This window comes from Macrosteles quadrilineatus, unplaced genomic scaffold, assembly GCF_028750875.1.
Source record: "Macrosteles quadrilineatus isolate MER2022 unplaced genomic scaffold, UCM_ALF_1.0 Scaffold_9__3_contigs__length_116548681, whole genome shotgun sequence".
In the NCBI taxonomy this organism is placed as follows: domain Eukaryota; kingdom Metazoa; phylum Arthropoda; class Insecta; order Hemiptera; family Cicadellidae; genus Macrosteles; species Macrosteles quadrilineatus.
The window spans coordinates 66,888,045-66,905,933 of NW_026542602.1; the positions used below are offsets into that span (position 1 = coordinate 66,888,045).

The 17,889-nt window shown below is 34.5% G+C and overlaps 2 protein-coding genes across 2 annotated transcripts; both read left to right on the forward strand.

The window, feature by feature from the left end:
• The first annotated feature begins 7,764 nt into the window (after positions 1-7,764).
• Positions 7,765-16,206, forward strand: LOC129003525 (uncharacterized). Its single transcript, XM_054431821.1, has 6 exons — positions 7,765-7,819; positions 9,802-9,993; positions 10,812-10,887; positions 11,786-11,918; positions 14,628-14,810; positions 16,021-16,206. Exons 1-6 carry the CDS (start codon positions 7,765-7,767, stop codon positions 16,204-16,206), a joined length of 825 nt encoding a protein of 274 aa, XP_054287796.1.
• Positions 16,207-16,842: 636 nt separating this feature from the next.
• LOC129002320 (cytochrome P450 4g15-like) lies at positions 16,843-17,455 on the forward strand. Its single transcript, XM_054430031.1, has 2 exons — positions 16,843-17,014; positions 17,275-17,455. The coding sequence occupies exons 1-2, from the start codon at positions 16,891-16,893 to the stop codon at positions 17,433-17,435; spliced, it is 285 nt and encodes a 94-aa protein (XP_054286006.1). The 5' UTR covers positions 16,843-16,890; the 3' UTR covers positions 17,436-17,455.
• The last annotated feature ends 434 nt before the right edge of the window (positions 17,456-17,889 follow it).

Here is a 17,889-nt window from a genome sequence, read left to right on the forward strand (position 1 = left end):
AAAACAATAAATTGTAAAGATAACAATAACTATGATAAATATGTTTGTGAAAACTATACATTTCATTAATAACAATAACAATGATAAATATTTTAAGTGAATAGCTATTGAAAATTATTACCAATCTAAATAATTTTATTGTAGGCTAATTTGTTTCATACATTATGCAATCATTTCAAAACCATTTCGAGTCATCTTCAGATTAAGTAAAACAAATATAAATAATTGCCATTACAGACTGTATTATTACTACATGGTAAGTACTCCTAAATATGATTATGACAAGATGTGACGACACTATCAAAAATTCCAAATACTTATTTTTTATGTACTTTAAAATGTAGTAAATTCGATTTCATATTTTTGTGAGTATGTCTTTTGGAAACACATTAATGTCCTTATTGCTCAGTATTACGTGAAAAAGACAATAGGACCTTTGCTAATTAAAATTTTACCAGAATAAAGTGTGCAGTAGTGAGGTTGAAGTATTATTTTAGCTACTTTTAACCAGTGTGGAAAGTTACTTTCAATTATAGGCCTGCCTTAAGGCTAAGGTTGAAGTTTTGAATTATTGAAATGTTAAACGTGTTTTATAAATCTGAAACCCTAAAATAAAATTATGACTTCGACATTCCCTAGTTCTTAAAATTATCTATCTCTCAACACAAAAATCATGAAAATCCATCAAAAGGTTGATATAGAATCATGAAATAAAAAAAGCTGTCACATTTTAATATATTTGAGCTGTTGGCCCGTCCTATGTACAGGAGTAGAGTAGTCTATTAAAACTTTATTTACCGGTAGCATGTCTATTACTAATTCAAGCATAGTTTATGCAGTTCAAAATGTATAGTAAATAAAAAACTGCCAAGATGAAGTAAAACATGTTTTCATTGTTATTCTATCAACCTTTCCTTAGTCAAGTAGTAAAAAAGTTTTCATAGGCTTTCTTTTGAAGATTCATGAGCTTCGATTTGTATACAGCAATGGTTTTACTTATCTCTGTGGTATAATTATTTCTACTAATCTTACTCATTTCCTATAATCAATGACCAAATCAGAGTAAATAAAATAACCTAATAGTTCCATAGAATATGTTTTATTCAACCATCTGTTAGTTAAACAAATTATATTGCACTAAAACAAATCAAAGATTGCTTTACAAAATAATTTGAATATCCTAGTATTTTACTATAATATATAATTATTCTCTCATCCTCTTACCAAAGAATTGAACATATCAATGATCACCATTATACATAGTAAATGTCAACCCTTAGCATCTGCAACAAACTTGCAAATAAACAAAGCCAGACAGGACACATAAATTCTATTAAACCTTGGTTAACTACGAGTTCCTGTGGGAAGGTTTTTGACTGGGTTTGAATGGAGGGGGGTACTCTTGTGGTAACGCCATTCGCTACTGTTATATTTGCCGTTATATAAAGATTTTAGTGTATACAATAATGTACCATAATGTTGCTTTTTTTACAATATTTAGATTTGAGTTATAAAGAGTTGGCAATATGTTTTGCATTTGTGTCCTGATTGCGATCAGGCGACTGTGACGTCACATCGTATGTTTCCAATAAAGCTCCCGGATTGGCTACAACCCATCACGCCACTTTTCCCTCCACGTTTAACCGCCGATCCAAAAGTTTCCTTACTTGCCAGTCCTCAGTCCTCAAGATTCCAGCAAACCGCAATCATGTAGTCGGCCAGGTTTTTATTTCACTCCCAAATGTTGTTTTTATTGGATGGTTTATTCAATGGTGGGGGACATCGTCCTAAAGACCCTGGTCCAGTTCACTCGTTCAGTTGATGTTTGGTGATCTTCATAGTGTCTTCAGCACTTTCCAGAAGGTAAGATTATTTTAGCTCCTCACTTAGTCAAGAATAATTAAAAACCTTTAGGTAAATTTCTCTTTTAGTTTTCACTAAGTTATATACTAATAAAATTGAATTTATCTGCCTGCACAATAAATAGCTCGAGCAAAAATTGTGCTTAAGTTCACTATTGTAATTGCATTGTAAACTGTTGCACATTAAATAATATTTGTTACGTTTGAGTCATTAAGTTTTTATTACCAAATTTCACATTCTAAATGAGCCGTATGATTATGAATGTTAATACCTTGATTAAAAAATTCATGTTGGCCTACTTCTAACGTGTTTCAATACACTAAATTATCTGAACCTTTTAATGTGACGGAACCTCGTATATTACTTTATAGACATACTCTATTTACATTACTTAAATACCATTCAATAACAACACGAATTTGCCATTTATCTAAATTATACGGAATAGTAGCATTAGCTGAGAATGATGAGGAGTGGTGTTTTACCTTTTATAAAGTGGTCACAATATTAAATGGATGTTTTACACTAAATAAAATATATTTGTTTTAAGTTTAACTTGCTTATTTTTATAACATATTTTACAACTAAATTGTTTAGTATCACAAAAAACGTCAACTCAAAACTGTGTTATCAGTTGAGTGAGTGGGTTATATTGATAATTTACAGGGCTTCAGTATTTTTTTATTATATATAGTAATATCACACCTATTATTAGTATGTTATAGTGAGCCATTATGTTTTGTAAGTTCTGTTCACTTTTAGGGCTACTTTTTCAATAAAAACGTGATATAAAAAAAACTTAAGTACCCTGAAAATCATTTAAAAATGTACTATATCATTTGTTAAGTATATTATAATATAGGCTACCTAATGCTTTTCAACCCAAACAACTAGAGCGTTAAGTTCTTAAAAATAGGCCTACTAAGCAGTATAGGAATGGAGACTTGTAAAGATTGGTAGGCCCATTGACCGGGTACTCAAGGGGGGTACTCAGGGGGGTAGTCAACCGGGTAGTCAAAGGGGGCCGTAGATTTTTGGAGACTTTTAAAGATACGTGTCCTATTTGACCGGGTACTCAAGGAGGGTACTCAGGGGGGTAGTTAACCGGGTAGTCGAAGGGGGCCGTAGATTTTTCGAGACTTTTAAAGATAGGTGTTCTATTTGACTGGGTACTCAAAGAGGGTACTCAGGGGGGGTAGTCAACCGGGTAGTCAAAGGGGGCCGTAGATTTTTGGATACTTTTAAAGATACGTGTCCTATTTGACCGGGTACTCAAGGAGGGTACTCAGGGGGGGTAGTCAACCGGGTAGTCGAAGGGGGTAGTCGATGTTGGAGACTTTTGAAGATACGTATCCCCTTTGACTGAATACTCAGAGTGTACTCAGGAGGGACGGGGATATTTCTAGACATGTAAATGACTTTGCTTTATTCAGTCATACATTTACTTGGTACACTGTGAATTCATACTGTTGAGAGTTTGTTTTATATGTTGCTTTCAAAAGAGCAGTCAAACCAAACGTACATTCCTTTATAAGTCCTGGTTTGGAACTGTGCAAACAGGTTTGCATATGGATAGGTCAGTAACAAACCAGTGTTTCAAACAGTTATTCTTGTCCGACCTTGAGAGGCGAGACAGTTGCACTTTGCCGGGTATTTTTATCACTCAGGGAGTAAATATAGTGTTATTTAATAAAAGAAGCATACTACGTCTACGAACATTTTTTTATTTGTTAGTAAAGTGAAAAAGTTTGATAAAACATTATTTACAATTACATGTACAACACAAATAAATGAAGTTGTTTAATTAAACACAATTTATAAATAGAAAGTAGTTATTGAACTATAATTATCTTCAAAGAAACAAGAATAACTTTTTGAATTAGGTCTTATAAAAGTCAGAAAAGTAGATTGATGAACTAATTTAAGGAATATTTAATTTCTTTGTGTTGTATAGTCAATTGCAAGTTTATACGTCTACACCAGAAGTGCCATCGCCGTCGTCGTCTTCATCAAAGGACCACCTCATATTTACTATGAGACAGTTTCTGGGCCCGATACCTTCATACCGCAGCCGCAAAAAGGGGTCTTTTGTTGTACGCTTCGATAAAGTCTTTGGTTATGAAATCCGTAAATCTTGCTGGGAGAAACGTAGACACATTGACAAATGTTCTTCCGTTCGTATCTTTGTCCGGCATTGACACCTCTGCTGAAATGCACAACCCATAGTTTTTTGACTTTATCCTTTTAAACTTTTCAACGAAGTACAGACAAACATCATGACATACAGAGATGAAACAAAACTTTTCCCCACAAATCATACCCAAGGAACAACATAAACATATGTTTACCATTTTAAAAATACAGGGTGTTCGAGAAACTGGGGTGATGGGTTCGAATCTCAGAGTTTTCAAACGTAAACAATATGTCACGTTGTGCATAATTTTAAAGCTCTAGACTAGACAAACAATTTAGTAAAAAAATAACTCCTTCATTCATTTAAAAATGGCGACCATTTCTATGGAAAATATTAATATTTACAGAATACGCTGTATTTTAGAAACCACTAAACATATTTTCATTCTGTTTGAAAAATTCTTAATCCTCTTGAGTTCAGCTTTAATATTAGATGCGACATGTCAACATTAATGAACTAATTATTTTTTCTATTATATTTTTTATGTTTGTAGCCTTGTAAATGAAAAATTTTAAACGGCAACATTTTTTGTCAAATGGCATATCATTTTGCAAAAACAAACCACTTATAAGTTTAAACCCACCGTCTATCTTTGGTAGTGTTCTAGTAATTAACCAAAAACTCCAATTGCCCAAATAAAAACCACGTTAAACGTGCAGTACTGGATATAAGTGGATGCAGATACACTATTCAATACAGTACTGCACGTTTAACATGCGTTTTTTACGGGCAATAGGAATTATAGGTTATTATAGAAAACTACCAAAGATAGACGGTAAGTTTCAATATAAAAGTTATTTGTTTTTGCAAGACCTTTAAAATTATACGCCCTTGGGCATATGTTGCTTTTTAAAATTTTTCATTTACAAGGCTACCAACATAAAACAATAAAATCATCGAAAATAATTAGTTTTTAAAAAGGTTGACATGTCACATATAAAATTAAAGCTGGACTCACGAGGATTAAGAATTTTTCAAACAGAACGAAAATGAGTTTAGTGGTTTCCAAGATACAGGGTATTCTATAAATATCAATATTTTTCGTACAAATGGCCGCCATTTTGAAACGAATGAAGATAAAGGAGTTCTGTTTTCACTAAATTATTTGTCTAGTCTAGAGCTTTAACATTATGCACAACGTGACATATGTTTACATTTGAAAACTCTAAGATTCGAACTTATAACTCCCCGTTTCTCAACACCCTGTATTTTAAAAATGGTAAAAAAATTGTATGTTGTTCCTTGGGTATGAATTGGTGGGAAAAAGTTTATATCTGAATTGCAAACCGTTCGTCTGTAATCTTTTTAGGACAGATTAGAAGACTCACCCTGTCACGAGTGCAAAATGCCTTTTCTGCACTTGCAACTTTGCGCACGAGTAGCAGGTGAGTGCGCAAACATTTCTCTCGTGTGCAGCAAAGTGCCACTTCACCCACTAGTTAACAAATAACTATTTATCTCGGTGTCTTTTACTTTGGTTTTAGCCCTGGTCAGTATGGAAGTATTGACCATTGTATCCGGTCTGCTGTACTCCAGCCTAGTGTTGGTAGTCAGCCTATATTGCTGGTATCGATGGAGGTACAGAGATCTACTGAGAGTCGCTTCCAAACTACCCAGTGCATCCCGACCCTTGCCTCTGATTGGAGATGTACATGCAGCACTGTGGGGGCTGGAGAGTAAGTAATTTGAAGATATAAGTTAAAAAATATTAAACACAAAATAATATTCAACAATGGTAAAATCAGTATTTCTTATTGAGAATCAATCCAAATAAATTGAAAAACTTGTGGAAGGGAGTTCAAATGTGTTTTAGTGAATCGATATACATTTTATAGATTAATGTAATGCGTTTTAACACTACCTATATAAATTACAGAGAGGTATATTTAATTAAGTGACTGACTAAGGATATTTAAAAGAATTTAAATGTGTCTACAGAAAACAAAATCTGATTCTTCAGTCAGTATTTGTTGAAATACTAATTATTCTTATTATTTATTACTGAAAACTAGTTTTAAGTGTTTATTATTTGCTTCAGATTTTACAAGCTATATTCTTGAAATGTCAAGAAATGCTGTTGCACAAGGCTTGCACACTGTGTGTTTGTGGATCGGACCGTTGCCTTATCTGATGGTCCATGACATTGACGACATAAGGGTAAGGTTTCTAAACATTATGTACAGTTAAATTTTAAAATTAACTGAATGTCTATAACTGTTTTGTATTTAAAAACATGGTGCTTAGTGGCCAAGGATCATTTGCAGGATTAAATGGCTTAATTTGCCGATCTGTCGGTAATCCTTTTGTCATAACCAACCGATTTAGAGGTTAAAATTTCATCAGGCTTCATCAAAAGTCATATGAAGTTGAGGTTGAGGGCGTCATAGGTGAAGATGATGTTGGATTTAAAAGAGGCATGTTTATTTTAAATATGCTGTGACTTATTCTTTATTAATTTGCAGATCTCGAATTCTAAGCAGTCTTTATTGTTTTAGATTAAATTTGCTCTTAACATTGTTTAAATGAATGTCTGGCCAATGTAATGCAGGGTTATTAAAAAAGATTGGTACAAAACTAAACTGTTGGTACGTCCATTGTTAGTTATAAATATATTCCAATACTCTGTTTAAATAGTCAATAGAGGTGTAAATACCTTCAAGCACAACCATTAAATAAAACTGGCAGAAATAGCGTTAGATAAACTTATATCGGATCTAAAAAATCCAGTCAGCACTGCTTCATGATATAGTACTTGGGTTCTGAAAACAGCACCCACTTATACCCGTTACACTTGGTTACAAAATCACTCATTGTATAATATAAATGCCTCTATATCACAGATAAGCACACAAGAAACATTCGACGGAACACTTATGTGGTGTCTAGCACTAGTCGTTGGTGTCTAGGGCAAAGGCCAACCACCTCCACTAGATCAATTACTACAACGCTCACAGTAGAGTATGACCACGTGCCCCGCCCCGCACAGTGCCACAACCTTCCTTGCTCTTCACAAAAGTATATTTTCGGCACTGAATTCTGAAGTTGAAAGCACACGCTCGACCTATAAGCGTGTTTCCTGTGTACCTTACTTATCTACGACTTTATGATGCAAATTGTAGCTAAGGTTAACATTATTACTTGCTGATGCCGTTGGATTCTGTAGCGAGTTTTGGCACCATATGTAGCGTTAGCAAGACGACGGTGGGTAATGTGGGTGAGCGTTATGTAATGACGGTAGATGATGTGATATGGTACTGTGAGACTAATTTAAGCGTGCTGATTCTGCTACCAAATGATTTACATGAAAGACGTGTTGGGGACCAGAGGACGGAGATCTTTTACTGGAAGCTCGCATAGCCATCTTTGATTATTATCCTAATACAAGTAAGGGGAAGGCGTTCTCTTGCTCGCGGTGGGCTGACGAGTTAGACATGCAGCCCTGCCACGCAAAGCGCTGACACTATAAGAAATATAGCGTGCCGCTATGCGTCACAATCTGAAGCTAGATATTTTTTTCCACCGGTTAACATTTCCAAAGTGGTCACTAGAGTTTGTTTGATGAGCCATATTACTTGATACAATGCTTAACTACAATTTAATAATGAATATTATACCCTCTGAATTAGTCTTTGAAAGGTATTGTATCTTAGGTGGTGATGAAAAGCTCAAAAACTATTGACAAAACACAGGAGTATGACTTTATAATGATGGGACTGGACACAGGAGCCGGCCCTGTCAATTATAGCGTGCTCACGGCTCCCGGTAAGTATAATTCTGTTTTATAACATATCCGTATCAATCCATTTACGTTTAAAACACAAATCGTTATTCAAAGTAAAATGCATAACTTGTAAAAAATAATACATCAACGTATTACATTAGTGATTTTAACCTAGTTTCTAGAAGATAAATTAAGAAGTTGAAAACAAATTTTATGGGTCTAAAACTAGTTTTTATTTAGTATTAATTTCCTTATATTAATTTTCTTATGTATCAGTTACGGAAACGAATAATTGTAAAGTATTACAGGAGCTATTTAAAAACTAACTACTGCCATGATTTTCTATAATGATATTTAAAAAGGGAATAGTTTTGTGATATTATTAAGGAGATATTTTAGTGTATGGCATTCAAATTTCAAATTCAATCAAGCAAATGGAAATTCGCATAGTCTGTAGGTTTGCTGCGGCGGGGGCATTTATATATATGTATCTAAATATATAAAAGGCAAAGCCCTAACTGACTCACTGACTCACTCACTCATCACAAATTCTCCCACTTCCCATTTACCTAGGAGGCTGAAATTCAGTACACCTATTCTTTGGGCATTAAATAGGAAAACTAAGTAGTTTTTATTCTGATCGGGCTTTCGGGCTCCGCCCCAGTGGCTCTGGAGTTTTCCATCTTAACCTTATGATTTTTCATATTTAAAAGGAATTAATGAATCTTAACAGCTGTTTCAATTAAACAAGTTGATTCTGTTCTATGATGTTCAATAGCATTAAAGTTACAATGATGACCAACAGGGTGCAGCACTAATATTTTTTTAATGTATGACAACAGCTAATTTGCAACCAAAAGGTGAGTGAGCGTAGCGAACGAACTTCAACCTGGAGGCGAGTTAGCGTAGCGAACGAGCTAACCTGAAGGCAAGTGAGCGCAGCGAACGAGCTCCAACCTAAAGGTGAGAGAGCGTAGCGAAAGAACGTCAACCAGGACGTGATTGAGCCATGCGAACGAGCTCAATAGTTTTATTAATACTTATGAAGTTAAACGGGGCAAAGCTCGTGGGTACAGCTAGTAATAAATAAATAATGGTGTAAAATTGTCCAGCTGATCATTATGTAAACAAATGTGTTCTTCATGATGATAATATAGGAACCTTAAAGGCCACTGGGGCAGAGCCCAAATGAAGGGTTTCCTCAATTTAAGTGTCTTGTCAGACCAGACGTAAACTCAATGAGATCTTTTAAAAAAGTTGCAAAATAAAAAAGTCGGTTGAGATCACACGGAGGAGTTACGAAAAGAAACTTCGCGTTTGCCTATTGATATACACTTATTAATTGCATGGAAAACACTTTAAAATCCACAACCAACCCACAATATCTTGATTTTTAAACTCATTTAACGAATACAAAAAGCGTTTTTCAGCAAAAGACCAATTTTCAAGCTACAAAAATTAAAAATAATATTTTGATTGTAACTAATTCAATAAATATTCACAACAATGTTTAATAAATAACAATTTAAATACAATGAGCTGTTATCTCAACTTTAATAGTGTAAATTCAAAAGTATTCACCTGTTCGAACATAACCAAATATTTTCTCCAAAAGGATACATGGGAGCCTTTTAAAGACCTCTAGTGCAGAGCCCTGTTGTATTTTCTTGAAAACGCTTCTTATTGCACATATAGAGTTTAACTGGAATCACCATTCCAAGGTCCATTTTTATATTATAGTGATCAATGAGTCAGGTGTAAGAAATATAATTGCTTTTCGTACATATAGATTTCCTAGTCATGAATTATGTCACAATATAATTCTAATTTTCAACTAGTTTTATAATGATATTTATCCATTGTTTCCTGAACGGTGGTTTTTAGCTTATTTCTTAGCTGCAGTTACATTGAATTTATCTTTTATTGTTAGCAATGACATCAATATGCAAACTGATGAACAACAAGTAAATAAATCCTAATATCAAAATTTAATCATATAACCCCTTGATAATTCCAATTTTAGGCCCAGTTTGGAAGCCAATTCGAAAAATGATGAATGCAATGTTTAGTCCTCGCAACTTGAACCTGATGATGCCAGTTTACAACAAACATTCTCGCTATCTCATCAACAGACTGTCCACTGAGGTGGGCAATGGACCGACTAAAGTCAACATGATGGAGTATATAAATGACGCCGCATTCATGATAATCAACGGTAACGCTCCATGGTAGAGTATGTTCCTTCATTATAATTATATTTATTTTTCGTAGGCATATCAGGCTTAACTTCCTACACATGGGAGCGAGTTAGTCTAGTGGTAGAGTGTGGGACTTTGGCCCTGAGATCTCGGGATCAAATCCCGTCAAATCACCAATGAATTAGATTTAAAAGATAATGGTATAACCCCAGGTATATTCTAAAGTAATGTGATAAACGATCATTGTTAATCAATCACATAAATATTTTTTTATAAACAGTGTTTTTCTCCTTGTCACATTCAGCTCTATTAACAGAAATGTATTTTTAAAATCTAGATTTGTTTCAGTGCTCCTTCTAACATTTTCATATGTGGACGTGCTTACGGATTCGTTAAGTTATTGAAATATAACATCTATCTATATATTAATAGGCAAGCATGTTTCTTTAAAACCTTTTTTCTCAGCTCGTGTGAATCGTAGGGAAAATCTACGCATACCGTTGGAAAGCTATTTTCCTGTAGGTGTGCAGAATCCCTTTATAAATTTAAATAGGCTCAAAGATAAGCACAAAAAATGAGTTTAAAAATTTGAAAAAATTTACATGGATCTTATGCGTTGCTATGCTGGTTACGAAATAACAACGAAATATAAACAGAAAATCAAAACAAATGGAGGAAACTCCAATCACATGTTTTATTTACAGTGTGGGGTGAAAATAGATAAGTGAGTACATTACATATTTTTGGTCGAGTTTCGACCTCTCGTTTAGAATAATAATAAACACACCATTCATCATAAAAAAGTATTAGTCATTTAATTCTGTTTGTTTACCAGATTTCGTATTCGGACACGATAACAACATTGATGTTCATTCTGAAGAATTTAAAGCATTGGTAAAAACTGAGGAGAGGTAAGTTTTTCTTTTCAAGAAAGACAAGGTAAAAACACACCCTGGAAAATTATTAGCTAACAGAAAAAGAGATTTTAACGAGTATTTGCTGTAATAATATTTGGGCCCTATGATATATTTCAAGTTTTATACATGTATTAGGTTCTACCATGAAAAAATATAATTCTATTCCGAGTTGCACTACCTAGTTTTAAAGTGAGCATAATTGAAATTAGCCATCATCTTAATGGGAATCATTACAAATTTATGTAAAATGCAAAAACTGTTGAACTAAGACCACCTACTAAAACATACTGCATAATCGTTTTACCACATAAACTAAAACTAATGTTGGTAATTCAATTGTATACGGTATCTCCCTTTTAAGGAATCTCATTATTTGTTTTGAATAGTACAATTAGAAATGTCATCCTTTGTAAAATGTACAGTCTGTTACTGTGTGTTTCATGTTGAAGATCTGGTTTGAGTTCCAAATGTTTATTTCAATTTTAGGGTGACACTTTTGTTTTGCTCAACTCTTCTAACTCCTACCATTTAGATAAACAAATGGTTAAACAGATTTTTACAATAATATAAAATTAAAACCGTAATCCAAACTCCAAGTTTTATTTTCATCTTCGAAGTTTTTACCTGCAACCAGAAAGTGAAGTTGTCGGCTTAGCCAAAAACTAGGCTGGTCTCGTCGGGCATTTCGACTTCTAATAAAAAAATAGTATGGTATAAAATAATAATAAACTTGCAATTTACCATAGAATTATGTAATTAGTGCCACTATTTTAGTATTTGGATTACTTAGTACCATTTTTGTTTTTTCATTTTTCATATTATAATAATAGGTCACTAACAACGTGCTTAAACTATTATACTACTATATTAAATATTGTTCTTGTATTTGCAGAATTACAATACTCTTTATGAACCGTTTTATCAAGCCCTGGTTAAGGTGGCAACCTCTATTTGAATTGTTTAACAAGAAAGAGATAACTACAATTAACAAATTTTTAAGTACATTTTTAGAAAAACAATTGAAGGTGAGTAAAATATCCCCCCTCGTTTTTTGTTAAGCTATTAGCAATACATATACAGTATATAAGTAAATACAGTGATTTCTTATTGATTAAGAAATAGTCATTCCAAACCAGAATCATGTCCGTAACATTCGGTAGTTCGATATAAAGCTACCTGGAGAATATTTTAATAATACAAACATAGCTTCTCGGCTGTCCTCGGAATTTTGGTATCTCAAAGCTGCAAGTTTGAATGGTGAGTCCACCGTGTACCTATTACTAAATTACCTAAGGTGCATCCTCCAAATATCTTTTACGGCATAACCTAAGGCAGGGCTATCCAACCTTTTTTACTCAAGGGCCACATTGACAATTTTTGGAGGAAAAGCGGGCCGGGACGTCAATGTTTCAGTGTAGAAAAGTAGCCCACCTCAAAAAATCCCACAAAGAGTTGTTTTTCTAATTCAGCTCAGCAAAGAAGTTTCGACATTTCTTGCAGATTTGTTTATGCTATATTACTTTTTGACTAACTAAAATTCACTAGGTTTTTATGCGAATGATGCTGTGACCAATCAAAATAATTTAACTACTTCTCATATTTATTTATGAGTAGGCCTATATGAAATTTGGTTGACATAAGTATACTTTGTTATCCTTATAATTAGACCAATTCGTATATACCAAGGCAAAAATATGGTTAAGATTCCACTATAAACTTCAGGTCCCTTAATTGCCATTAGCTGTATGGTCTATTAATTAACAGCTGTGTCAAAGGAATATGTCGGCCTTAGTCACTAACAAGACTACAAGATCGCGCCACTCATTCTACACTCATCTCCATTCATTCTTGGCTTAAAATACCTACTTTGTATGGTGGCCATTTCATTGAAAAGTATTTACAAAAAAGTATTAAAGTATGATTATTCGAATTCAAAAGAAAGTTAATATAAATTATTTTACAGTATATTTACGATGATATTGGTATTTCTTCTATACAGGTAATGGAAGTTTGCGTGACTGATGAAAACACGAGACGACACAACACCAAATATTATCGATGTAGGCATACTTCTAAGTTTACTTAATTGAACATGATATCTTGTATTTAATGTCCTCCGAGTAGTTATACAGTAACACCCAAGGTGAGGATCCCTAGTAGCTATAACGGGGTAGCTCAAAATGCGTCTCCCAAATAGTTATAACACAAAAGGTGAGGTCTCCGAGTAGCTAAAACGGGGTAGCTCAAAATGCGTCTCCCAAATAGTTATAACACACTTTTCTACGGTGTGGACTCCGAGTAGCTATAACAGGATAGCCCAAGGTGCGTCTCTCAAATATTTATAACACTCAAGGTGAGGTTTCCGAGTAGCTATAACGGAATAGCCTGAAATGCGTCTCCCAAATATTTATACCACTCAAGGTGAGGTTTCCGAGTAGCTACAACGGAATAGCCTGAAATGCGTCTCTCAAATATTTATACCACTCAAGGTGAGGTTTCCGAGTAGCTATAACGGAATAGCCTGAAATGCGTCTCCCAAATATTTATAACACTCAAGGTGAGGTTTCCGAGTAGCTATAACGGAATAGCCTGAAATGCGTCTCCCAAATATTTATACCACTCAAGGTGAGGTTTCCGAGTAGCTATAACGGAATAGCCTGAAATGCGTCTCCCAAATATTTATAACACTCAAGGTGTGGACTCCGAGTAGCTATAACGGGATAGCCCAAGGTGTGTCTCCCAAATATTTATAACACTCAAGGTGAGGTCTCCGGGCAGCTATAACGGAATAGCCTGAAATGCGTCTCCCAAATATTTATAACACTCAAGGTGAGGTCTCCGAGTAGCTATAACGGGATAGCCCAAGGTGTGTCTCCCAAATATTTATACCACTCAAGGTGAGGTTTCCGAGTAGCTATAACGGAATAGCCTGAAATGCGTCTCTCAAATATTTATAACACTCAAGGTGTGGACTCCGAGTAGCTATAACGGGATAGCCCAAGGTGTGTCTCCCAAATATTTATAACACTCAAGGTGAGGTCTCCGGGCAGCTATAACGGAATAGCCTAAGATGAATCTCCCAAATATTTATAACACTCAAGGTGTGGACTCCGAGTAGCTATAACGGGATAGCCCAAGGTGCGTCTCCTAAATATTTATAACACTCGAGGTGTGGACTCCGAGTAGCTACAACGGGATAGCCCAAGGTGCGTCTCCCAAATATTTATAATAGAGTAGATATCACATTATAGCCTAGGATGAAGCCCCAGAGTAGCCATCACGGGATACCCCAGAACGAAGCCAAAGAGTAGCTATTACGGGATAGCCCATGATGAGGCCATAGAGGAAATAAACGGGATAACCCATTTTGAGGACCTAGAGTAATAATAATGAAATAGCCTATGGTCACACCCTAGAATACTTACGATGGCCAAAGACGAGGCCCCAGATTAGTTATGATGGGTAGCCCAAGGCTAGGCTGTTGATAAGATTTCATGATAAACCCAATGCGAGGCCCCCTAGGCGAGTAAGTATAATGACATAACCCCAGGCTAGGCCTTAGAGTAGATATAATGGAATAACACATTACAAGGCCCTAGAGTGTCCATCGTTTCTGTCTATCGAGGGTGGGTGTTCTAACAGACTCGTTTTCATGTTGTTGTTTTACTAAGTTTTAAGATACTGTATATCTGTATAGCCGTTGTACCATTTTATACCAGCAACCTTTGTTTTAGGACTCTCAGAAGCATCACGAGCTGAAACTAAATACGTCAACGGTCATAAAAAATGATAATGACGACAAAAATAGCAACGATGGATTCTTAAGTCTTCTAGACGTGTATAGACCCTTCCAGGAAAGGAATCCTCTGTTTACAGAAGCTGACATGAGGGCAGAAATTTGTATTTTGTACGCAACGGTAAATGGAACGTATTTCTAGAAAAGAATAATTTCGAGAACTCATTATTGCATTGGATTCTTAAAAAGATAACTACTTATTCTATCGGTTATTGCCTAAGAAAATTAAGTAATAACAAACGAGAATTGAGTAGAATTGTTCATAGATTTTGTTTCAATATGTCACTGGTTTTAATTCCTAATATACATTTTGTTATAATAAAAATACAGCTGAAATATATTACCATATCGTTCAGTAGTGTAGAGTTTTTATAATATTCTTAATATAAAAAAAATACACTCCTTGGGAGCCAATAGTATGAAAAAATATACGAAACTAAAATACCATTTTAAATATTGATATTTATATTGTGGTATTATTTTCTAGGGAACTGACACGGTTGTCAACCAAGCATCGCGTTTCCTCATGGCTATGGCACAATATCAAGAATACCAGGTACAAACAAATCAGATTTATACTAAACTAGTACATCTAATTAGAATTCACAGTGAAATGTTCTTGTCTTGTTGTGTATTTATAATATAGTTACTACAATAATTTTTATATTTTAAATTTTTGTCAACCATCTTGTATGTTAGTATTTATAGTGTTTATACATCAAGTGTTTATAGATTCCAGTAAAAAAGGTCATTTTTCACATTTTGTTTAAAAAAAATAAAGTTTTATAATTTAATATCCATTCTAACTTTGTATAACTATTTTATGTACAAAATGTTTAGAAAAGCATGATACCTTTTGAGTCAGTGTACCAGTCCATACAACGCTGGTAATTTTTGTTTAGGCCAGCCAAAGTATTGAGTTTTAAATGTTTTTGTGTAAATATAAATGTTTCGTGTGTCAGTGTGTGTATGTACTACATGTGGAATGCAACGACCGATGCTTTTAACAGTAATTAACAAGGCAGAAGATTTAACAATGGGGCTGTTGGCCCCGAAACTCATGGAAGTTTATAAGTCATGGAAAAAGACGACTTGAATTGTAAATTATTTAACCTATTATTAGTACTCTTTATAAGACAACCCACTCTTTGAACTCTTTGTTTACAAGAGGCGAAACAGGGATAAGTAATACCATTGATCATGTATAGAGAGTAGTTACATAATTTGTTTATAGGTACAAAACTATACAAACTATATAAATGTATAATCAAATACATTTTTTACAAAAAGCATAGGCTCCAATAAACATATTTGTATTGTAAATGCCAAAGGACAAGCTGTATGAAGAGATCACCTCAGTTGTTGGTCCTGATGATGACGTCACCACAGATGATATCCGTCAGATGATCTACCTTGACCAATGCTTCCAGGAGGCCCTTCGTAGAGACACCTTAGTCCCTTTAATCATAAGGAAAACCTCCGAAGAAATCAAACTGAGTATGTTTTGTGCCAGTTGAAATTAGCTTTTTAACTACTAACTTAGTAAAAGTAACTTGTAATTAGTCGTTATTTTTTAAATGCATTGTAGACATTTCTGGTGTAGTACACATTTTTCATTGTTTTTAGGCTACTATAAATTTAATTTGTATTGAACCTTTGTCTTTCTGATATCTATTGAACTCAGACAATTCATAAAGCCCAATTGTCAAGCCAATCGTAATGCAAAAATAAAAATTTAATAAACCTCACTTATGTAAATATGTGGAAATTTGCATTAGATTATGCAATTGTTTTACTTCTTCTTCTTTCTTCCCTAACTCATTTTCGTTTACTTCTATTTATGGTGAGTTGCTGGCTTGATTGGTAGCGCCACGGACTTTGTGCCCAAGACAGCGATTTCATGGGTTGGGATCTGACACTATTTTTTTTCAGTACACGTCCCCTTGTACTGTACTGGCTCACCCCTTTCGTTGCAGAATAAGTTTCATGCACAAGCCTCTGTAACCATTTTAGATGGGCTAATGTAAGCTAAAAGAGGTCACGGACTGTTTCAAAAATATAATTATCCATGCAAAGTACTACTTTACTACCACCCACACTGCAAAAGAACAAAAGTAAAATAAAAGTAATTGCTATGTTTTCCAGGTGATTGCACTGTGCCAGCCAATCAAAGCATAATTTTGTCACTCTATGGAGTCCACATGAACCCCAAGATATTCCCTAACCCTGAACGGTTCGACCCTGAACGATACTCACCAGAAAACGTCGCATCAAGAGGCAAACATGTCAACGTAGCCTTCAGCGGAGGACCAAGGGACTGCATAGGTAATGGACAAGCCATATATGCTCCTAAAAAGTTTGTTATATCACATGTATTGACCAGTTCGTATTGGTTGTCTAATCCCATATTTGTATATATATCATTTTTTAACTACGTCCCAGGGCAAGTTAAATATTTGTTTGCTAGAAAAGAAAAGACATCGGCAAACCCCATGTCAAGTTCAATAAAAAAAAGATTACTTCCCTTTTCTTTAAACCTTGTTGGACATGTATTTTACAATACCCATGTTATAACCTTGTTGCAGGCAAGCAGTACGCATCGCTTTTCATCAAGGTCTTGGTGGTACAAATTCTGAGAAAATACAAATTGACACCTGTAGTGGATGTACACAAATTGCGGGTGAAACTGCGCATCGTTTTAAGCAGCATGGAGGGATACGTCGTGGAGATGGCGCCTCGTCGTTAACACATTTTAATAAGCTAGTATAGGGCTTTACAGATAAAAAATGAAGCAAACTAAAGATAAGTAGTGATATAAAATATAAGTCCTAGTATAAATACTTTATAAATTTGTTTGTATGGTAGATTGTATTTTAGATGAAGAAGAAATTAAATCTTTATGTTATCAGGATATAGTGGAACTGACATCTTTTAGTAGAGACGTTAGGTTGAAACATTTTGTTACTTTTTACATTTAATCTTACTAATATTATAAATCTGAAAGTTTGTGAGTTTGTGTGTGTGTTTGTTGCTCAATCACGCATAAACTACTGGACGGATTGGGCTGAAATTTGGCATGATGATAGCTCACATTCCCGATTAACATCAAAGCATATTCTTATCCCAAAAATCCTTTCGGGCTCCGCCCTAGTGGCTCTGTAGTTCCCCATGTTAACCTTATGATTTTTCATATTTAAAAG

Bases quoted from the DNA above. Each gene is read 5' to 3' on its own strand.
- LOC129003525 (XM_054431821.1), top strand. From the start codon at position 7,765: ATGGGACTGGACACAGGAGCCGGCCCTGTCAATTATAGCGTGCTCACG. The intron at 7,820-9,801 runs GTAAGTATAATT...TTCCAATTTTAG, and splicing joins TAGCGTGCTCACGGCTCCCG to GCCCAGTTTGGAAGCCAATT. The intron at 14,811-16,020 runs GTAAATGGAACG...TAAATGCCAAAG, and splicing joins TTTGTATTTTGTACGCAACG to GACAAGCTGTATGAAGAGAT.
- LOC129002320 (XM_054430031.1), top strand. From the start codon at position 16,891: ATGAACCCCAAGATATTCCCTAACCCTGAACGGTTCGACCCTGAACGA. The intron at 17,015-17,274 runs GTAATGGACAAG...ACCTTGTTGCAG, and splicing joins AGGACCAAGGGACTGCATAG to GCAAGCAGTACGCATCGCTT.